This window comes from Colossoma macropomum, unplaced genomic scaffold, assembly GCF_904425465.1.
Source record: "Colossoma macropomum unplaced genomic scaffold, Colossoma_macropomum, whole genome shotgun sequence".
NCBI lineage: Eukaryota > Metazoa > Chordata > Actinopteri > Characiformes > Serrasalmidae > Colossoma > Colossoma macropomum.
In genome coordinates this window covers 30,448,842-30,472,842 of record NW_023494788.1, presented here as the reverse complement: position 1 = coordinate 30,472,842, position 24,001 = coordinate 30,448,842, and the positions used below count along the sequence as shown (strand labels likewise).

Here is a 24,001-nt window from a genome sequence, read left to right as displayed (position 1 = left end):
GTTTTAGATTTGTAATGTTGATGATGGTAAAATAGTGCTCAATTTGGGGGCAGAGGTTCAATATGTTTTAGCCCAAAACTTTGTCACAAAACTACTGTAAAACAATGTCTCAGACATCAAGCTGAGTATTCATAACAATTTCATGTAAGAACTGTGAGGGAGTATTTATAGGTGGATGTCTGGTTCCTATCACCACCACTGTGAACAATTCTTTCTCAGTAAGTTTTTCTAGAACAAAGTATTTTACATCGTACCCACTACGAATGACTATTACACCGAATTATACTGAAATTTTGAAAAATCTGTGGAGTTCCCCTTTAATTGCGGACACATGCAGAAATACACTGGTAATTAGGTCAGGATTTAGATTAAATTAGGTAACATTGGTTTAAAGTAAACACTGTCACTGGGACAGAAGATACCATTCAGAGATTAAAAGAGCACATCTGAATGGCGATTTAAGCACGTCTACGTAAGCCTGGGAGGTGAAAAACGTGACCCTAAACCTGCAGTCAAGCAACAGCGAAGGGCCTCTTATAGGCTTTGCCTTAATGTGCTCCCGCTTAATTGGCTTGTGCTTCTTTTCAGCCCGTTTGCATGAGACAGCGAGTGAATAACCTGCCACTAGATGGCACTATCGCTTCAGTTCCGCAGAACACCGAGCATGACAGGACTAAAACGGTGAAGAAGCATTTCAACACGAAAGGGGGCCTCCACCAATTTTTCGAAATTTCTGCATAGTTAAAACTGAGATGTACATTGAGTGGTTTGCTGTGAAATTGTTAATAGTAGAGAAACTTACCAATTCGGATTTCTTCAGAAAGGTGGTGTTAGGAACCAGGGACTGCGATAGCCGCTTTATCTCTTCTGTCTAAAATGACCATTAAATGTACATGTCTTCTGGAATGTAATGTTCCTAATGGTAAACAGTGATCAATGTGGAAAAAATAAGTTGTGTTTGGCAACTACACTGCCTTACATCGCCCCACATGTACCACTCCACACTGTGAAAACGTTTTAAAAAAATACTAATAACCTTTCCATATAACTTTCTGCGAGGTAACTTTTAGAGGTATTAAACCTTTGGACATCTGGTTCCCATCACCACTGTAAACAATTCTGACAACAGTTTGTCTACTGACACTTAATGACTTTGATTACATTATCACTTTTTTAAATCAATAACTGGATCAATTTCACACACACCAAATCACCCAGCTGAACAGAAAGGTACATCAAGAGACAGGAGACACAAGTGGTATAGCATGTCTTTATAGAAAAAATAAGTTCATACTTCAGGGGAAACAAAAGATTTTTTGCTTGATTTTCATGTTTTGACATTTTTTTTGTGGGTTTGTTTGTTTATAATTCCTACATTTACGTGGTAAATATCAAACAACTTGGCAAAAGCCATGCTCTTTCAAGTCTTTCAGTCTCCATCACTGTGGCACAGTCTTTTTAGTTCTTCCATCAAAAGGAGGGTTCACAAAGAAAGCAGAAAGGGGAGAAGAGTCCACTGTTGCTCTTTGATGTCATACAAGACAATCAGGGAGTGGCCGCTTAAGACATGCTGACGGTACAACAGGCAAACTACAGCACGTGAGATGCAGGACAGCTTGATAGTGCTGATAGGGTTGGTGCTGCTGCTGCTGGCTGGTACTGAGAAGCACACTTGAACAGTGGGCCTGTCTGCTGCAGTTTTGCTTGTTTTGCGAGCGCAGGAGCAGTGCAGTTCAGCCGAACACGACCAAATACAGCTCCGTCCAACACGCTTCAGTAGTACCTCCTGTCCTTCAGCAACAATGCCAGTCCAAGTTTGCCTTACTGATATGAGCTGAAGGCACCACGCTTATTAAACTCCATCTTGTGGCTCTGTTAAGGTCCATGTAGGCCTGGACTAAAGTAGCCTTTACAGTCAATGGAAAAAGTTCTTTTAAGCCTAGGACTCAAACCTGTGTCCAGGAAGTCAGCCCCAAAGTTTAGCACATACTGAAATACATCCATTGGTTTTGTGTTCCTCTGATATGCATTCTGTAGTTCCCCCAAAAGTCCCGTACTACTGTATTAGATGAAATGCAACAGCACAGCTGATGAGACTCTCAACCCTCCTTTTCTTCCCTCTCAAAAAAACAAAAAAACCAAAAAAAACCAAAAAAACAAAAAAAAAACGAACACAACAAGGGCCCGGTTTCCAAAAAGCTTCATACCATTATAATAATCGTAACTGGTAGAGGGAGTATTTAACGTGATGCTCACTCTACCGTTTAACAATGTCAAGATACTTTTGGGAAACCCAGCCAAGAACAGTCACTGGCTATGTTTATACAGACAATCAAATCTGATTATTCCTCCACCCTTCCGCATGTGAGATACCTATCTGGTCTTGAGTTTGAAAACACTTCAGTACCAATCAGTATTCTGTCTAAACAGAGCAACCCATGCCAAAATCTGCTGAGCACTGTAGATTGTCTGAACATAGCCGCAGTGACAGGACTGTAATGCAATGTGTGTAACAATAAATAGATTTTTAAAAAAAACAAAGAAAGAAAAAAAGAAAAAAAGAAGAAAATGTTGGTGCCCATGTTTCTTTGTCAAATGTACCTTTACATGAGCATCAGAAAACTGCAACTCTTCAATACTATCATGGCTTTACCTAGCAAACAACCAAGTTTGGCCTTTCCCACCAGCAGAACATTTGAAGTACTTATGGCATCAGTGTGGTTGGTACCAGTGAATCCAGGCCTCACCAGGTCATTTGTTCCAATAACAGTTACAGCTGCTCAGAGGCAATGCAGGTCACTTACGGGGTTTTTGTGCAAAAAAAGTCCAGTGCAAGGAAACAATTTGTGCAGGTCAATTACAGGAAGCATTGCGGCAGGCTGACCTCTGACCTCATCGCATTGTAAAGTATCACAGATGGCGAAGTATCATTAAACTGTTTTGCAGATTTGTTTGGAAAAGAAATTCCTTCATTTGACCTACACCACAATGTTTCAACATTAAAATCATTAAACTTAAGCTTATTCTAAACTCCGTCGTCTTGGTGGAGTGTACATGATAAGGTAACATTTTATACTTTTGCAGTAAAATTGCTAAAAAGCATCAGATTATTTGAAAAGTTCTGCCAGGTTCGTGTCGGTTATCTCGAGCCTTCACATTAATGCTGGATAAGCCAGCAGTACAACTAAAAAGGAGTCATATGAAGCACATCCTTTTTTGATGGTTTTAAAGATAAAGTTGGATGCTGCTGTAAGAGAAGTTCGCACCTAAATATAATGTTTATCTTAAAAGTGCTATTAAAACAAAGTTATAGTCATGTAACCCTACATTTGTCGTTTTTTGTCTTGTTCTGAACTTAAATCCAAATGAAGCATTCAGAAACCATTTTGAACATTCATCTTTTGTCTGTTCGCTCAGCCCTCAGTAAACACAGACTCAGATTTTGGGAGAGGTCAAAGTCATTTGTTTTTGTCTCAGTCTTATGCATTCAATACTCTAGAACTGAAATTTCCACTTCCTCCCATCCTCCCATCTACTATTTAAGTAGTAGCAACAGCAAAAAAAAAAACAACAATAAAAATATCATTGACACTAACAACAACAATAACAACAATAATAGAATAAAGATAATTGCACATTAACCATCTGGAACAGGGATATTCAACTGAAAAAAGTAGAAAAAAAACAGCAAAAAAAACAACAAAAAAAAAAAACAACAACCAGCACATACACACATGTACACAACCTCACACACACACACACACACACACACACACACACACACACACACACACACACACACGTAAGGACAAAGTTAAGGTCAGAGAAAGTAATGAAAGAGGAACAACATGCAAAGAGAGAGAGAGAGACAGACAGATGGAGAGATAGAGATGGGGGGACAAGATTGTTTTTTCCACCTTCAAGTGTCACCTTGAAGACTTTTCACAGCAGTACCTTATGTCACACTTAAGTAACCTTTGACAATGAGAATACATAAGAGATATGGATTAGGAGAGATATTGCTCTTCTTAAGTCTCTGTTTGGCTCTCCCCCATCTTTTTTAACATCCATTTTCTTTCCTTGCCTTTCCCCATTGCCCCTGGGTTAGGACTCTTATGTACCGTAAGTGATTGTGCAACTCCCTCCATCTCTCTGCATGCGAGTGTCTGTGTCCTAGGCAATCATATACTGAGTGATGGCTCTAAGTGCATAGAGCAGCTCAGCCTGCAGCCGAGCCTCCATCACTAGCAGGTTCACGTGGACCTGAAAGAGAAAGTGAGAAAGAGGGAGAAAGAGATTAGTGACATGAGATCAATATACATACACGCAATATTTGACAAGACAAAGACTTTAAAAGGTTTCAGTGAGAAATGCATGGATTTATGTTGAATGGGATACACACATAAAAGGCACACATATAAATGAACTGATATCCCATCTTGGCGGCCATATTCATTTTTCAGCATCAGGAAAAAGAAGCAGAAAACATATTTAACGGAAAAGTATATGGTAGCCTACTAGAAATAATGTCAAATTTTTTTCAGTACTTAGTGAGTATTTGCCATTAGTACAGCTTACATTCTTTTCGGTAGACTTGCTTTCAGTTTTCAAAGAAATTTGCAAGGATATTTTTCCACACCTCCAAAGTTCAGTGTCAGAAATTGGTTGCATTTTCTAATTCTAATGATCCAAGTAATCCCAAACACATTCAGTGAGTTTCAGATCTGGACTCCAGTCCAATATTCTGAAAATATCAGCAGATTTTTTGTTTTTTATTTTCTCAGTAACAGCTTCTTGGCAGCTACACATCCTTCCAAAAAAACATTTGTGGATTTTTTTTTTTTATCTGAAGCAAAAGTAGAGGTTGATTTTCTTCTAATTACCAAAGACAAACGTTTTAAGTACTGTTTATCTGATAGTGACTGTTTTGGTAATCTACCAGGTCATGCAAGACCTGGCCCCATCTTCAAAAACACTAATTTTGTCAAAGGTTTTGTACAACTGCTGAAAACCTTGCAAAGAAGGATTTTCTTAGACGCAATCTCAGAAATATCTCCTGAAAAATTAATAACCTACACTTAATGGTCATTTTGACTGGAAATTGAATAAATGAAGGATGAGCTCTGACTTTGCACAGTACTGTAACTAACAGTTCAAAATTATACTCTGCGGAGGCCTACCTTCTCCGAGGCTTTGAGAGGTGTCAAAGGCAGGGGGCACAGAGGATTCTTGGTAGAGTCTGGGTAGCAGGCCACAGCCTTAATATAAAGCTTCAGTCCACGTTCCATCAGTTGGTTCACCTCTCCGTAATCATAATCATCATATCTGTAAAAATATGTGGATGTAAAACTTTGATTCCTGAGTATATGGACACAAACGGGTCAGTATAACATGAAGGTGGGCGTCAGCTGTGAAAGTTTTTCCTAGCAAGGTATTTAAAGAAAAACATTTTAAAAACTGATTTTAGCTTAACTGGACTGCAAGCTAGCACACTAGAGCCAAAAACTGAGCAGCAGGAAGAAAGCAAAATGAAGATGGACATTGACTATACCTAATTCCATAGATGCAGTGGATGTAGTTCCAGATAGCTCTTTTTAGATCGGGGTCATGGGGGGAAGGGAGGGAGGCCACGCTCCGGAACCGGTCATCCAGCAGAAGCCCAATGTCTGAGTAGAGCCGGTTCACTAGAGAGAAACCGTGGTCCTCCCATGAGTAGTCCTGCACACAAACATTTATTCAACAGATTAGCAATTACAACATTACAGTACGCATTCACCAAGTATACCATATACGATAAGTCAATGTGTCTTTAAGCTACACTGTGTACATTTTCCAGATTTGGAGACTGCTCTGGTGGAAACGTTGGTTGCGCTTCAGACCCCTTCCCTGAGAGGATAAAACTGATGATTGCAAGCTCATTGAAAGAGTATTCTGTCAAAAAAGATTTTTTAATGTACATATTAATATTAATGCTGTCTTTCACATCAACTCCACCACACTGCCCAACTTAAAGGGAAGCCAACTGAAATCAGAGCTATGCTGTCATGGCTGCTTCTATAGTTTACTGCTCTGAGCTGAAGCAGCGCCTCAAACTCCCCCACTCTGAAAATATCTTCGCAAGGAAGCACTTTCTGTAGAGCTGTAGGAGTCTAAACTACCCACGCCGCTCACATTTTTAACAGAACATGTTGTCTACATCTTTGAGCATCACAGAGTATTTAATAACCACTGAACAGGTAACGGGCCCAGAATTCACTGATCATCATCTTAGCAAAATCTTCTTCTGGCCATTTAGGAAGCATCAGCTAAAACTTAAGACCCAAGCAATCACATGAAACTACCCTGTATACACTGGTAAGTCCCTGTCTTTCCCAACAATAGCTACACACTACGCACTGTTAATAAGTGAAACTTGTTAAGTTATACTTTACTGATCCACTTACAAGGGAAATTGGTCATTTTGCTGCCTTGCTGTGCCCAGTCTAGGAGCAGCACAGCGTCAAAAGCAAAGTAACGCTTCCTACTGGTTGCTGGCTTACCTCTGTTACCAACTAAGCTACAGGGCACCCCAATCTAATGTTTCAACAATGCTCTACCCCAGCCGTGATATCTCCTAAATTCAGTGTAGTAAAAATTCTCTGTATGGATCCAAACAAACAATTGACATACATTTAACAACATTTACAAAACATCAGCTGCCCTTTACATTATACTTCACATTGAACGGACCAAAGAAAATTTTTGAAAAGCAAACCATTCAAGTTTATTTAAAGCCCTAGGGAACCTAAATCCATGTTTTCTTTCTAAACAGGCTAATCCTGTTCTTGTGGGTGTTGCTGCTGATGTATTTTGCCACATTTCTTTTTTCTTTTTTTTTTTTTTCTCTCGATGTAAACTGGGCAGTCTTAATCTTGGGTTGTGCTTACATAAGCAGTACCCATGCTAATCTTTAAGCTTAATCTTTAACAGAAAATCTTACAGAGAGAAAGCTAAGGAACAAGCAAAAGCTAACCTAAGCATAAGTGAGCTATAAAGCTAGCTCATCTGTCTGCCTGTCGCCAGTCTTTCAGTTCATTCTTTGGCTCATCAGCATTCCCTATAGGCACCTCCAGCAACACCATACACATCACCCATTTCTCCCTGCTCGCATTATGTTTAGTTCTGCTTCAGCGGAGCAGCAGACCAAGAGTGCTGAACTGAGGGATGTCAACCACAGGTGCTCAACAGAATATTAGCCCAAACAGTTCTCAGCATTTTTAGGCTATGTTTGTAATTACATTTTTATACTTTTTTTTTTCTTCCCCATTTAAACTTTGCTGGATGTTTAATACAGCACTTCACTTTAGCATCCCAAACATTAACATTTTACACTGTGTTCTCAGGGACTTTAACAAAAGTTACATTTTGCTGTTACAAGGTTTTCTTACATGCAGTTTGTATGTTAGAACACACCCAAGTCTAGTGTAAGGAAAATCCAAACAGATGGACATGTCATGTGACCTCTGAGCAGTAAGTACAGAGCTACCCTTTAAGGTTAAGGGAAGATGAAGTGTAGAATTGCCTCTCTGAATCAACAAGGGTGCAGAGTGTTACTGTCCTGCTGCCCTGTCGTAACCCAATGCAACAGCAATGTCCTCACCTGCACCCGGAATACTTGGAAATGGTCCTCCTCCCGTCGGGCAAATTCCTGGTAGCCAAAATCGGGGTCTGTGAAACGGGAGGGGTCTGTAGAACACATCATCTCCTCTTCCTCCTCTTCTGCATCTAGATGAAGGGAAAGGACAAGAACAAGTCAAGATCCAGAGACAGATAAGGTGTGGAAAATGTGAAAGGAGATTAATCAATAAAAATAGCCCTGAAAACATGTATTCCTCCTGAGTCTAAATATGAAGACGCTGCTTTCAACAACACTCAGTCTGCTTTACTTGAGTTGTGCTGACTTGAGCCTGACAGAGAACCATGACACATAGCCTACCTATATGTAGGAGTGTGTGTGAGTGTAGAATTGGGTCTCCTTTTCTCTCTTTCTCTTCCTGAGACTTTTGGATTCTCTCTCGTAGGCAAGTCAGCTCACAGCTTGAGTCTAGAGACTGCATAAGAGGGAAAAAACTGTTATCCATATTAACTTGCACAATAAATAAATAAATAAATAAATAAAACAAACCCTTCAGAGTCTCATGTGTAGACTTCATTGGAGATGTTGAGTAACTTTTGTGGTTTTCACTAAACATGAAATACAGCTACATTTAAACTTCTATGCTAAAAAGATCCAGCTCTATCCATGCAGGAAACCTGGAAAGCTCTGGCCAGCTGAGGCAAGCATTAAGACCTTACCCTCCTTCGGGGCGTGCGCTCTGTGGGTGGTAAGGCTGTGTTGCCGTTGGCAGCATCGCACAGGCAGTAGCCCGGGGGAGTTCCATGAGGCACTCTCAAGGTGGGTGCGGTGTCCGTCTCGGAAGCTGAGCCAAAGATGAAGCTGCACAGCGAGTGATAGTGGGCCAGCAACACCACGGCCTGGACCAGCTCGGCCAGTGACCAGCACTGTTCGCCCCGTTTCAGCAAAGCCTGTGGGACATCAGGAGACCCAGCTCAGCATAATTGGGACATACAAGACCATTAGGGGGCTGGGCTCAACTCTCCCCCTACTCACATTGACTAAAACGACACTGTGACATTGGTTTGTAAAGGAAACCCACAGCACAATATCTTAAAATGGACAATTCAGCACAATCTAGAGCTACCACAACTAAGGATTTAAGATAAACCATACAGTATCACAATCACTAAATTAAAAACACTGTAATTTAAAATTACACCTTAAAGCTACACTATGTAAGCTTTGGGGATTTGGAGACTTCTCTGGTGGAAATGTGTAATTGCAGAAGAATATTTTATAACTTGCGTTGCGCTTTGGCCTCCTTCCCTGAGTGGATGAAACTGACAAGTGTGCGTTCAGCGAAAGAGTATTTAAAGCCATCATATCTTGATCAGTGTAATTTTGACTTTGCATTTGAGACCTAAACATCGAGCCAGACCTTCTTTTTGAGCCTGTCTGTGTGATGTTAATATGTAAACGATATATGATGTGGTATGAAAAACTCCTGTGAAATCTAACCCATTTAAATTATTTTAGGCTTTACAGGGTAACTTGCAGCAGCACACAGACACCAGCAAAGCTGAAATATTTACAGCTGAAAAAGAAAAAATAAAACAATAAAAAAATGCATGTTATTAACTCACAATCTTGGTTGACCAAGACCAAGATTAGCTCACTTGTTGACTTAGAGGGGATAGCCCTAATATATTTCCTTCACTGCAGTGCATAATACATTTTAATTACACAGCACCTTTTTTTAGTATTTGAGTACAGTGTACTCGCCAATATACCTGGATGTGCGAGTGAGCAAGGAGCCAGGGCTGGTGAGCCAGCACTTTGTTGATGTGGTCGAGCTGCTGGAGGCGAGGGGGCGCAGCCTCCAACCCCTGCAGCCATAGTGGGTCGCCCCCCCACCGCAGGAACTGAGCAGAGTGCAGAGACACTAGGTAGCTGCAATGATGCCGTGCTGCAGCCTGAAACACACCCACACAAAAACACATAAAAGAGATATCCTTTCTGCATGTACTTGAAAGCAGCTTTGTCTACTTGTGTCCTGTATGTATGTACCAGCTTCTTATCTTATGGGACTGTGGGGCTTCTGTGCTTTTTACTTCTTATAAACCCCTCTTCTGCACTTCTAATCTTACAATGTGGAAACTGTGTTGATTTGTTCATTGTACATAAGAATAGTGATCCTTTTTCTGGACTGAAATGGTGCTGCATTTCCTTCCTTCAATGTGAATAAGAGTACATTATGACAGTACAATGGCCAAAGTGTGCTCTAACCATGATGGCAATGTAGTGGCGGTAGGGATGGGGCAGCGGGCCGTCCATGTACAGGATGTAGTGCTGGGTTCGCAGGAAGCTCTCCAAATACTGCGGATGAGAGGCCATTTGCTGCGATACTGTGTCTAATCGCCCCCTGCTGGCCAGAACCTTCATGCACAATGGAGAGGCACGTTCCTTCTCAGAGTTCACCTTCATCACCTGCATAGAGCAGAAGACAACACAATGAGGCAGTGACAAAGAACACTGCCAACGACAAAAGAAGTACACAGGTACAAACTGGCTTGATGAACATAAAAACAATTGTTTTTGGACTGCTTTTTTACTGTCGGTTTTTGCTATTATTGTTTACTGGACATAAAACAATTCCATGTTTCCATTTTCACTGCGGCCCATGTTTCTCAGCTTTGGCAGGACTGCTGTACACAGACTGGCTCCAAATGGAGCATTATAAAATGGTAACAGGCCACGACTCTGCCGTGGGTAATAAAGCTTCAGTCAGTCTCTAAGGAGCCCTCTTGGACTCCTGAAAAAAAAGAAATGGAGAAAGAAAATAGAAGCAATACCACCAGGAGCATTCTTCAAATAATTCGTGAGGGGAGGGAAAAAGAAACAAACAAACAAACAAACAAGGCCTCTGCACTTGGTCCTGGAGGCATGAAATGAGACAGAGGGAGATATTCCACAGTGAGAGCAGGCCACTAGTCTGGAGTTAGTCTTCAAGACAATAGTCAGACAGGCGTCTGTCTACCTAGTCCTCTGCCTCTCCTGCCAGTGATGCTTCCAACCAATGAAAGGGGCAAAAACAGACAGAATTCACTCTGGTTTTAAAAAAACACCCTTGTTCATGAGACATCTGCTTTGGGCTATTAGTTCCTTAAACCTTAAGCAAGACAAAAGAGAAGGCGAATGCTGCTTTTTGATTTCAGTGGTGCTGAGGAAATGGAATATTTGTCATGTCTTCCTGTTCTCGTGCAAGTTACGAAGGCCAGTGCTGGCCTCCTGGTTGTGCCTTTGGCTGGCTTTGTGTTTGGCTGAGGGGATTAGTGAAATCCTGCCCCGTAACCCCCTCCAGTCACTTCCCCTATCTATCCGCACGCACTCACGGACTCGGAGAGAGCATCAATGAATAAGATGGCCCAGGGAGAAGAATGAACCCAAGGGCTGAATAAATGGATGGCAGTGGGGGTGAAATAAAAGGAAAAGATGATGTGAAAAAATGCAAGTGCAAGCAAGTAGAAAATGACAAATGTGAAATTTCAATGATTAAGGTAGCTGAGCACATTTCAAATATATAAACCATTTTATTATTATCATAGCAGCTACACAAATGAAGCTGTTATTATTAGGGTTATTATGATTGAAACTAAAATGGGTCTTGCCTCTCTTTCCTGGTATGTGAAACAGGAGAACAGGGCCTCTCACAGCCAAATGTTTCACTGCCAAATGCACAGCAGTGCTGGCAGCAGTTATTCCTTCGAGTAAACCACTGCTCTGCTGGCCTGGCCGACAGGCAGTCATGGTGGGAAGGAGGTCAGTTACATGTGGGGAGGGGGGAAGAAGCACGGCATCTGACTGAACTCAAACATGAATGTTGTCACGTATTTTATCGCACTCAGTCTTGCAACATAACTCGGAGAGAACTGACAGCCACGGGCACCCTACAGTACTCTTACTAGTACAAGGAGATCAGTATCAGAAAAACAACACTAACCTGTGTGTTTCCAATCACACAGGTTAGTGGAACATAACACATCCCACATTCTACCTCTCATTTAAAGTCCTTTAAACAGCTAAATACATGGACTTTCTGTACACTGTACAATGTATGTGAAAGAAAAACACAGAGGCAAAGTCTCATTAAGCAGTGCAAATTCCAAACTCTCAAGCATTAAGCTGAGCTACTGCGGACACTGGCAAAAAGAGCGTCCTGATGTCCACCCGAGTGCTGATGTTTCCCTGTTCTATCCAGCAGAGGCCAGCTCATCCAGTGTCTGACCAGCATCAGGCAGTTATAAATATCTGAGAGAGACAGCTGGGATAGCAGTTGCACAGATAAGAGCTAAAAGGCATCTCTATGTAATAAGCAACAAAACACTGAAACTCTCACAAGCAGCAGCTGACTGGGTCATCAGGTAAAGGAGAATTAAAAAGAAAGTCTTTTTCATTTCAGCACCAAACCCCAAGACCATGTGTGTCTTTATGTTAACTGACCCACCAAATGTATTCCCATTTAAACCATTTTAAATAAAGTGGGTCATAAGAGGTTTTCTTCTACTGTCATACTATACACAGACCCACGTAAATGGAACAGATGCCTGAAGAGTGTGAATACAGACATTGCATTAACTCTTAAAGAGGAATTCTACTGTATTTTTTTATTCTGCATAATTAAATGGTCCTTTAGAGCTGTTTGATGTGAAATGCTTTGTGCTAGAGAAACTTACTGAGTCAGAATTATTCACAGCAGTGGTGACAGGAACCAGATGTTTGATGAGTTAAATGCCTCCAAAAGCTAAAGATTATAGGAATTTGTTACAAATACACTGCCTGAAACATCGTTTTATAATCATTTTGAGATAAGCTTCTGGCCTAAAACATACTTTTAAAACAGACGTAAGCCAAATCAACATACAAAGAAAACTTATGTTTTTCAGATTTACCACTATTTTACTATTATCAACACTGCATATAAAAATTCTGCCACATATAGGTTTACTGGTCTTCTATCGTATATAGCTATCTGGCTATATTTGCATTGTTGCTATTGTGAACCTTAGTTCCTTTCGCCACTACTGTAAAGAAATCGTTACATTCAAGAAGTTAAGCTTCTCTACAATGCACCATTTCACATCAAAACACTCTGAATGAATCTGTTTACATCTTGAACACTGAATTATGCAGAAAATAAATAATAAATGTATAAATTTTTGAAGACCAAAATGGCCTTCTACAAGTTAACCATTAGACCAGTTAAAAAAAAAAAAAAAACAGTTATCAAAACAGACTGTTTGTGACATTCATTGACAGAGAAAAACAGTGGTAAAAGTAGTTGTTGAGATGCTGAGTATTTCTACATTAGGCGCAAGTGCTTTGTCGCTCGCCATAACCGGTCCTAAAGAACGAGAAGAAAATGAAAAAGAAAGAAAGAAAGAGAAAAAACCCAAAAAACAACACCCACATGCATAGCGCAAACACAGTGTGTGAAATTATACACTCAGTCCACAACAGTCACTTTTGCTCAAACGTAAGCTTCACAATTTATATGGTTGAATTAGATTTCCTAATAATGCTAAATATGTGGGTTAAACGCAGACTTGGTCATACCTGGTCATCGAATAATAAAGTATGTGACAACACATAGCAGTCCAACCTGACAACGTCTAAAACTGGCACTGAGATATGGCTATGAAAGGAATTAACTTAGTGTCACAAAGCAGATTCAAAACCAGTTATATGATCATTTTATATGAAGACACAATACAAGAAGTAATATATATCATGTAGTTCCAAACAATTTGGGGGAAAATATCTAATTGTGATTTTTCTGACCGATACTGTGACAGTGATTTAAATTATTTTCCAAAAATTAAGGCCTGTTTTTTTCAGCCAGTTTTTCTGACTTGGGGCTTAAACACTGAACACAGTGATAGATAAATCTTTAAGCCCTAATCTCATGTGGCACAATTTAACACAGTGGAACTCATGCTTAGCACACACACAGAGAAGTGTTAAGGGAATTAGCAGTTGAACTCCATTTAAGCATTACACTGGCTAAAGCACTCTGAAGTGGTTGCTCATCATTTCTGAAAAATATTATCTGAAAAATTAATGTCTAGAACTCACAATTAGGAAGACCCATATGTGAAAGTAAAATGTAGCACTAGGGCAATTTCACATAAGGTTTCAATTAAGTCGGAGGCCAATTGCTAATAACTTACAAGTGGTGTGCTAGTGAGGCACACATGAGCTAGCCATTAATGAAGGAACGAGACGCCAACCTCAAACTCTCGTAACAGCTCAAACTCCATTCTCCCCTGGGACTCTCCAGGGGCACTTTCTCTGGTAAATAGATCACATGTCACAGGGCCCAGTACCAACGCCCATAGCTTCTCTGCAGTGACCCAGAAAAACAGGCTACTGTAAATTAAGATACATTCAACTTGCTTTCACTTTTCAGTACAGTACAACTTGTGTTTGTGTGCTGATGACATGATAAACATAAGTATCATAACAGAGCTAAAAAACAAAAAAAAAAACCCGTTCAAAGAATGCAGGTGATCAATGGGAAGGCTTTGTAAATCACAAACAGCAGTGGGGCACAAATGGCAACCCAAATTATAAACTTACCAGTGTAACTAACTAAAAAAAACAAAAACTAAACACATTTAAAACACTACATAATCCAGACGTTCAGTGTCAAATGTGGCTATTTGCTGTCATTAGTACACCCCTGATGGCCATCAGCAACATGCGCAGGCATGTCCTTACCCACACTCAACACGAAACAGGAAGCCATTCACACATCCTCCTGGCAAGTCCCTCTAAAATTCAGCTGAATGCTTAGATGAAGTTGGTATTTTCATCATTATATGAAGATACTTAATTATGTAACAATTCCTCTAAGTTTTTCGACAAGACTCATCTCCTTTCATCAATTAATCGTGTCTATGACTACTTTGCTTACTTCTAATACCACATGCTTTGGCCTACTTGCATACTCAAATAGAGAGCACTTTCACAGCAAGTCTATGGAGCGTATTCATATCCATCTAGTCATGGACAAACCAAACACTGTTTAGATTTGAATACATTTGAATGCATCCAGGCAGGGACATTTGAATGAGGCCTTACAATGTGGCTGTGCCAGTAAAAAGAGACAATAATTTCTAGCATCACTGGTCAGGCTACTTTTGAAGACTGTCGTTTAAAAGAGGCACCTTAACTAGCAGATACAATTATTATTGACCTACCGAGTGAAAAACACAATGCAGAACCCAAAATGTAGGCAGATTCTGAACGTGTGGGGTCTAAAATGTCAGCCATGAGAAAAAGGGCCAAGCAAATCCCAAAGAGAAAAGAATGACCAGGCCTGTGTTTTGTGCTTCATCAAGACAAATTCAGTGTAGGCCTAAAAAATTACTAAGAAGTGGCAAATGGTAAAGGCACAAAATTAGGCATGAGAAGACAGAAATTGTACAAAAAGAATGCAGAAATACTAAGATACTGACATAATGAGGATAATTAGACTATTATACAAATCTGTTATGCCTGTGAATGATCTTCGCAAGGCAGTGAATGAGTGGGGAAGTGTAGGGACAGAATAAGAGCTGCATGACATATTCAATCTGCATTCTCTGAGAGCCTGGAGGGGTCCGTCCTTGTCATGCGCAAGTGTCCCTGCCGCTGTTACAAACACACACACACACACACACACACACACGCACGCACACACACACACAAATCTCTCTACAGTGGGAACACTCTTTTGGCTCGGCAACCTGAAGCCAGGGAGGGGAACAAAACAGCCAGCTGCAGCTTGCTGGGGGTTGGACGAGACCAAGGCCAGCACCGCACAGACAAACAGGCCAAGCCACATATGGAGACAGACAGGCAGGCAGACCCACACATAGACAGGGTGGAACGCATTCAGCGCATTGTTTAGAAACACACATGCGATTTTATGCCCATGTATACTGTAGTGGCTTGATTTTGCAATTTGATTGATGAGTAACAATAAACTATGATGAACCAATCAAACATCATTTACAATGGATATTTGACTCTGGTCTAATTCTGAGTCCAATTGCTAAGTTCAGTATTTCTTTTCTTGGCTGGTAGTATTATTTATTCACATCATGTTCTATGTCCAGTGTTGTTTTCAATTGCATCTTCCTCCATATTTATTAGCCGTGCTTTCCAGTGATTGCTTGCAATGTCTGAAGAGTCGTTCTGGAATGACAGATATAATGAACTCCTCAACACCGAGTCTGAAATACATGTTGAGTCATCTGATAAGAGCAGCTTTTCAACACCAAATGTGTCCATGCTGCCTGTGTTTTATTAACAGCACAGAGGCTGAGGTTTACAGAATTTCAAAGATAAAGGCACTTTCTGTTTAAAAGAAAAGTCAACCTTATCCTTTCTGAACCTAGGATTTTACACTGAATTGCTGGGATTTGCAATATAAAAGAGCAGAAGCCACACGTTTAACAGGTATGTATAAGGTGCACAACAGAACAAACAGAGCCTGAGAAAAGGACACCAAATGGAGGAAAATTACAGATAGTTTAATAAAAGACACATGCATCCATTGTTCCTTTGAAAGCTGTGGAAGTTTGCGCCCGCAACGACCCCTCTCGGTGGTGCGATGTAATTGCAGGCAAGAGAGGAGAAAAACAACTTTGATTGGCAGTGCATCAGCATCACAGCACAGAAATGCTAACAAAAAGAGGCACACAATACAGACAACTGGAAAGCAAAACGCCCAAAAATACAACAGCTTTACAACAGAAATGGTCGGTAGGCGGTTAGACAAGCTACATTTGCTCAGGTTTAGTGATTTTGACAGACACCTTTCTATTTGTCTAGCCTACCAGCTTCATATGAATCACCAAAAAAAGAGCTTGGTAGCTAAAGGCAATGCTCATTCAAACAACGGCAACAAAACGGCAATTTCCTCACATAGTTTTCGAGCTGTAGAGGTCATTTTGGCTTTTGGTAGATAAACGAGGCAGTAAATCATAGGGCTGAGTAAGAGTGAATGAAAATCCAACTTGGGCTTCTCGATGATGAATAAAATGTAACTGTTACACTTCAATCTAAAACATGTTAACGGGGAACCTTCACATTCAGTTCTGCCTTTGTTCTCAAACGCACCAAATGTAAAGATGCAAAGCACTTCAGTGTAACGTTATGTATGCATAAAGCTAAATGCACAAAACCCCATTTTGTGCAGAACACTTATGGAGATACAGGCTGAATGAAAAAAGGTCTGTGTCGTTCAGTCTGTAGACCACAAAATACACCACAGCGTCTCGCTAAAACATACAACGCATCTTGAATGGAAACTAGACACTTTGTTCAACAATGACATTCATATTTAGCTGGCTAGGCATTTACACCACAGCTTATTGCCATCTCAGTGAGCTAGCTTATGCCTTCAGATATGAGGCGGAAAATACAGCCCGGTGTGCAGAGTTTGAAAAAAGGCACGTTATCACAACTGACAGCTCGTTAACTACGACGAACTGATCTGTTTTTTGTACTACGACGCGAAGTGGATTTACTAAACATGCGAGAGTTAACAAGCCTGCTGAACAGCTACTAATGCGATATTAAGTTTGCGTTAACAGCAGCTCTGCTGGTTAGCTAGCTAGAAACCAAACGCCCCCTCAAGTCTTCACTGTCGAGGCAAGTTCAGGATTTGACTGCAGCTACGAGGGAAGTTAATTAGCCAGCTAGCTAACAGTAGCTAGCTACCGACAAAAGGTTTGGACTTCAACCGTCTGGCTGCGTTTAACAAAAAAACTTTTTGAAAGTTCGGCAAAAATATCGCTGGATAAGTGTACAACATCAGCTGGGGCTGTCGTTATAGGAAAAAGTTCAATTTTAGACGTCAGGCTTCTTAAAAGAGATGAACGCATTTAGTTGTTGTTTTTAAAAGTAAATAACGAGTAAATGAATGAATGAACTTCATCAAATTAACTACTGAATTCTCAGGCTAGTTCTGAAGCTTTTCGAGAACGGTTAACTTTTACACGGACTTAAAACCAGCTCCATCTTTAGCTTGCCTGCTAAGTTGCACCTGAGAAAAAGGCAGGTTAGCTGGTTAGTTAACGTTAGCTAGACAAATGTTTGAGCTCAGTTGACTTTACGTGGTTTAACACACTCAACGTACCTGATTTTTGACAAGCTGACACGGAGTTCCGAGGTGATAGTCCATTTTTTTCGCACAGATGATCATTTTCTTCCCTGTAAGTGCATGAATACGGCTCTTCGGTCTTTCTTGGTCTTAACCAACTCGCTAACAAAAGCCGAGCCGCTATGAAATCTACAAGTCCGGACATCAGCTGCGGTATTACTGGGTGAACAACGGCAGACTGAGGGGACTGAGAGCGTTTGTCCAATCAGCGCGTCCGGGAGGTGGGACTAAGCGCAGAGGGGGCATGTCTAACAAATCAGCGACCGGATTTCACATTTGAGCCCACAGCTGTGTGTCCGAGACCTGAGCCAATCATAATGTGGAAAAGTACCTGCCTGTTAGGCGCTGTGGATCAGCCTCCAATGATGTAATGCCATAGACGAGGTTAAATCTGAAATAATCTGTTCTGTGCTTACTTTACTGTCTGTAAGTGTTCATGCATATGTTGAATTAACTGACCGAGGCACAATACGCATGTTTAATAATTAATCTTGAGTTGTTTATGAAAGACTGAGAGCATATGCAGCCTTGTGTGTGTACCTCAACTTAGCAGGCCTTAAACTGTTTATTTAACAACGTTTTCAATAATAATTTCTGGCAACACTATTTCTTATGATTGTAAAGAGGACGATTATAAAGCAGTATGAGGGTACCAAATGCGGAGGCCACCCCCTCCCTTAAGCAGTGGTCCTCGACCCAAAACCTGGAAATCCCATGCTGTTTTTTTGTGTTTTTCTCTGCTTTAACATACTTGCCTCAGCTCAGGAAGGCCTTATTAATTACCTAGTTCAAACTTATAAACCAAATATAAGCACAAAGATTAATAACCGCTCAAGAGTAGACTAAGCTGTGGATTATGGATTTAGTTATTTATTTGTAAGCAATATGTGTACAGTATAAAGTATGAATGATGTCACTGGTTTAGTTTACAATGCACAAAGCCTTCGTTTTTAGCTTTGTCCTCACTTTTCGGCCTGCAGAGAGAAAGGGTGGCCCAAAATGCTGATGCAAACACAGAAAGAAGGAGGTAAAATATTAAAGGAACAGGCTGATCTAAAAACATGTACAAGGCGTACAACGAGTGAAAGCTGGTCCCAACTGGGACTGAATGACTTGGAGAAAATATCTAATTATGATTTTTCTGACTAATATTGCGACTGTGATTTGAATTGCGATTATTTTCTATAAATTAAGGTTCAGGCCTGTTTTTTTGCCAAGAAGACCAAAATATCTACCTTTTCTGGCTTGAGGCCTGACCCCTGAATGTAGAATGCCAGAAAGTCATTAAGTTGTGGTTGTGATGTCACAACACATGAAGGTTTGGTTGCCTCTGATTGGTCTAACTTACCTACAGGCAGTTTACAAGCTCTGTGTTATAAGCTTAAATTTCCCCACAGGAAAAAAAAAGCAGCTATTGTGATTTGAAAATTGCACACTTTTAAACTGTGATTTCAATACAAAAATGATTAATCTTTCAACCCTAGCCCCAACTGTACCATGATATTATTTGTGTGCTGCTAATGATAGCAATTAGCTTTCAATCATTGTTGGCAACATTTGCAATGTTCCAGCCTAACTATTCTTATAATCTTTTGTGCTGTTTGGACATTGACTAAAAAAAGGGTCTGTATTGTTTAATCTGTAATCCATAAAACATCTAAGACTACAATGTCTTGCTAAAACAGGCAATGCATCTTTGATGGAAACCAGACATTTTGTTTAACAATAACATTCATATTTAGCTGGCAAGGCATTTTCACCACTGCTTATTGCCTTTTCAGTGAGCTAGCTAATACCTTCAGATGGGAGGCAAATACAGCACAGCATGCACAGTTAAAAAAAGGCACATTAACAAAACTGACAACTCGTTAGCTAAACAAATCTAGCCTGCTATGAACCGATACCGGAATGGTAATCGGGAGAGTCGGGATCATTCCCGGTCGGCTAGTAGCATGGCAGGTTACCGTGAGTTCATTTATAAACTCAAACATATAAGCACAAGAATGCTCAGACAAATTACAACCCCGGTTTGCTGATCGTAACCAGCCTGAGTTAGAGATTAGATGAAGCTGAAGTTAGCTTCTTATTCTCATTTCCAATTTTGCTTTAAATAATGTTGCAGTTACATTCAGATGCATGTACAGGCACTACCTTGTAACTGCTGCACTATTTAAGGTGGAACAGAAATTCTAATAAGAAGAGATTAGTCTATAAAATTCAGTGCTGGCATAACAGTCAGCACTCAACAGAGTTTGGCATTACCAAAGTAGCAATTTTTATACATGAATTATGTGAAGATGGACAGCAGCAGCAAGCACTGCAAAAAAGCAGGGTGGCACTGAGAAGACAAGAATGAGAAAGGTACTTAATGAGGATGAGGACATATTCGAGCAGGTGGGCAGTGAGAAATGCTGACCTTAACTTACTTAGCTAGCGTTAGTTCATAGCATATTGACTGTCAGGATTATGTCACATTTAAGACAAAAGTTTCCACCAGTTCTCATTTTATCACAAGCCATTTATCTTTGTTTTCTCAGTGTAGCAGATAAATAATAAATAAGAGTAAGAAATGAAGAAGAAAACACACATTTTAGAAAAGGTTATTTTGCATGAGGGCAAAGCTCTGTGTGTATGTGTGTGTATGTAGCAGGAAAAAATACAATTAGAATTTAGGGTGGGATGGTCTGCATCATCTAAGCCCTGGTCTGAAAACAAGTCCCACTCTGGCCCTGCTACAAGCTGATCTGTTTTTGTACTGCAATGTCAAGTTGATTTACTGAATATATGGCACATAGCAAGCCTGCAGAACAGCTACTAATGTTTGTGTTAACAGCAGCTCTGCTGGTTAGTTTAAAACCAAGTAAAAAAACCTCTGCTGAAACCAAACACCCCCTCAAGTCTTCACTGTCAAGGCAAGTTCAGAATTTGAAACACAGGGGGAAGGAGGTATTAAAGGAACAGGCTGATCTAAAAACGTGTACACTGTGTACTGTGAATGAAAGCTTGTCCCATCTCCACCATGTTATTAGCATAATACTAATCATAGCATTTAGCTTTCAACGATTGTTAACAACATTTGCAATGTCTTGGCCTAACTATTCTTATAATCTAATACATTACTTAACTTAAATGTAATACATTATAAATTCAGAGATGATGAATCTATATATAAAAGCTGAAAAGCAGAGGCAAAGGTCAGGACTATTGCCTTGAAATCCATTATAGGTAGGTTACAGTGTCTCTCTGTAATTCCATCCCACAGCTGAGTAGAGGTTTAAGAAAACAATAGGACTGGGTAATGTATTTATGGTATGATATTGAATTATTGCACAAAACGGCACTCTGTTAGCATGGCCTGGCAGGCGATAACTGATTCCTCTGTATTATTATTGGCCTTGACCCTCAAGCAAATGCTATTAATCTTACAACCAGAGAAGCAATGGACAGTTCTATTGTAGAAGCAATGGTCAGTCTCTCATCCTGTGATTGGAATGTCAGAACAAACCCACACATCATTGTGGAAAAAAGGCAATAATGTGTAAATACCTTCATCTATTGTAAAAGCAGTTTTAAATGTACTTTAAAAGAGTGTTTCTCAAGCACAGCCTTTGAGGGCTTGATTTCTTGCTGCAGGTGTATTTGGGGGTCTGGTCTAAACATTTATCTAAAATATCACTTGTTTTCAATGGTGGTCGGTTTCATTGCTCAGAATTAGAGATTTAAAAACACTGGCTGTTTCCCACAGAACTCTTAACACAGGCCCTCCTGGCTCTTGTTATTTTCTGCCTGGACTAATTCCGTCATTTCGCTGACCTCAAATGAATAGTGCCGTTGTCTAGGAAAAGGACTTACTATCTGGACTTCATTCAGTTTTGCTTAGTTAAACTGGGGTTGTTTTCGTTTTCTCCAGACCAAGATCCACGAGACATCCATCGGGCAATTACACACTTAACCTTTTAACAGACTAAATCACAACATTAACCCTTTCGACCACAGGTTTATAATTCAACTCATTATAAGACTTATTATTCAGATGCTACTTTGAATTGTCCAGTAACTTCTATTAGTATATAAGTCAAAGTCATAGTTATGAGAGTGAAGAGCTATGGACTTGCATATGGGTCCCTCAGAGTTTAAGTAGTTAAATGCACTGTTCCTTTTTCTGCAGGTTATGTAAACTGGTCAGCCTTATCAAATAACTTTTTGGGGAACTTAGCAAGAGAACCAGTACACTGTAAACTCCAAAGTTGAAATTCATTAATTGAATTAAGTAAAGAAAACATACTCAACATTTATACTAAGGTAAACATATTAAGTGTTCAACAATTTCCTTCTTTCTAAGTTCATGAAACTAGTAAATTCTGATTCAAAAGACTTTTGATTTGATTTAGTATAGTTGATTTCTGTTTCTTGCTAAGGGTTATTTTGGATAAATTTTACAGATATATGTTACAATAACTATGATGTGTTCAAGTCAGCCTGTGGTGCTCATACGGACACAAACTGCTTTAGACGAGCACAAGTACATAAAACCAGTGTAATCCGGTGAAACGTAAGAGTTTAATTAATCCTAATCACACTGAGTAGAAGTAAACATTTTGAGTTCCACCAACTGAAAACATTTGCATTGCCTTGTCAATAATAGTTATTATGCAATTAAAATATGTTGCTGTCCAAAAAAAAGTATTTTAATTTTTTAATCTTTATTTTACTGAATCATTTGAATAGAGCAAATGTCCTTCACATGTTTAAAAATTACATGATGAATGTACAAACAGAAATGTTCCAAAATGATTAAAAATCATATTAAGTTACATAGACTTACGTTAAAGTTAAAGAACGTTTTTGCCTTCTCTTGTAAAGTTAATGTATGTGTAACAAGCCCTAAACCTACATGTTGAAACTTCTGGTTCTTGATTTTATGAACCTTAAAATATCAAGCAAACTGATTACCTCAGTTATTTTGAGTTCTGCTATCTTATGCGGTACTGGGTAAGAGATCAAATTCATGATTTTCAATGCATAAAAAAACCAAACTGGTCAAATACTTCACACAGTCCCCACTGTCAGCGGGAAAAGGTTTCAGGTGTTCAGGTTTTGTTTGTCTTCGTAGCTGTTTCTCCAATAGTGCCATGTTTCAGGGTAAGCGCAAGAACAAAATTAGCCCAAATATGTACTAAGAATGTCACCGTTACACTATAATTAGGGGCTAATTATTCCACCAAGTTCAATCGGACACCCTAACATCACACCACATTCATATTACACGTTTATTATAGCATATTACACATTTATGACAAATGGAAATAAACAACCTTAAACTAAAGCCAGCATGTACACAGTAAGTAGACTTGATGGATTAACTTTTGCACAGGACATATTTACATATTTTATGCTTATATATATATATATATATATATATATATATATATATATATATAGATATAGATATATAATCATAAAATATGTCCTGTGCAAAAGTTAAGGCACATATTATATTTTACTTTTTTCCAATATGTTAAACTCTGCAAATCAATAGAAATTGTGCACTAGAAGTTTATTATTCCACGTAGATGAGGTCTTAACTTATTTTCACTTAGAAAATCAACAAACATGCAATTTGACCAGGAGTACTCAAACATTTGAGTGTATATGATTGTATATATGTATATGTATATCCATGTATGACTGTGTATCAGAATATAAGTAAATGTATATATGTATATATTCTTTTTTTATTTAAGAATATCTTTGCTTTTTGTGTAGCAGAAGTTTCTAACAGTGTGACATGTCCAAACAACACACTAGACCCTGTATTCACAGCTGTATGCTTATTAAAAGAACACACGCGAGCAGAGAACGTGAAATGGCCGAGCTGAAAGATGAAGTGTTTTTTAAACCCTGCTTTGCCACAGCAGTCAAAGTTCATGCCTACAAATAGGGAAGCGCTGTAATCGGCATCAAACTGAACACAAGCCTCTCTCTCTCTCCCTCTCTCCCTCTCTCTCTTTTACATAGAACAAGCATTTGATTCAGCAGTGTCCCTGCATGGACCTCTTAAAAGTGCCAGTTACTGAATCATAAGTACTAAGAGCGACCCAAAGCGAGCAGTGAATGCTGAAGGAAAGAGACTGTGCTAAGAATTCTGCTCTAGCGCACACACACACACACACACACACACATACACATACTGT

The 24,001-nt window shown here is 39.6% G+C and overlaps 1 protein-coding gene across 1 annotated transcript; it reads right to left on the bottom strand.

Moving 5' to 3' along the window:
* Positions 1-1,256: 1,256 nt before the first annotated feature.
* si:zfos-80g12.1 (sestrin-3) lies at positions 1,257-17,964 on the bottom strand. Its single transcript, XM_036569153.1, has 9 exons — positions 17,784-17,964; positions 9,884-10,084; positions 9,388-9,570; positions 8,335-8,565; positions 7,976-8,090; positions 7,640-7,764; positions 5,552-5,718; positions 5,181-5,325; positions 1,257-4,263 (listed from the first exon to the last, which is right to left on the bottom strand). Exons 1-9 carry the CDS (start codon positions 17,847-17,849, stop codon positions 4,174-4,176), a joined length of 1,323 nt encoding a protein of 440 aa, XP_036425046.1. The 5' UTR covers positions 17,850-17,964; the 3' UTR covers positions 1,257-4,173.
* Positions 17,965-24,001: the final 6,037 nt, after the last annotated feature.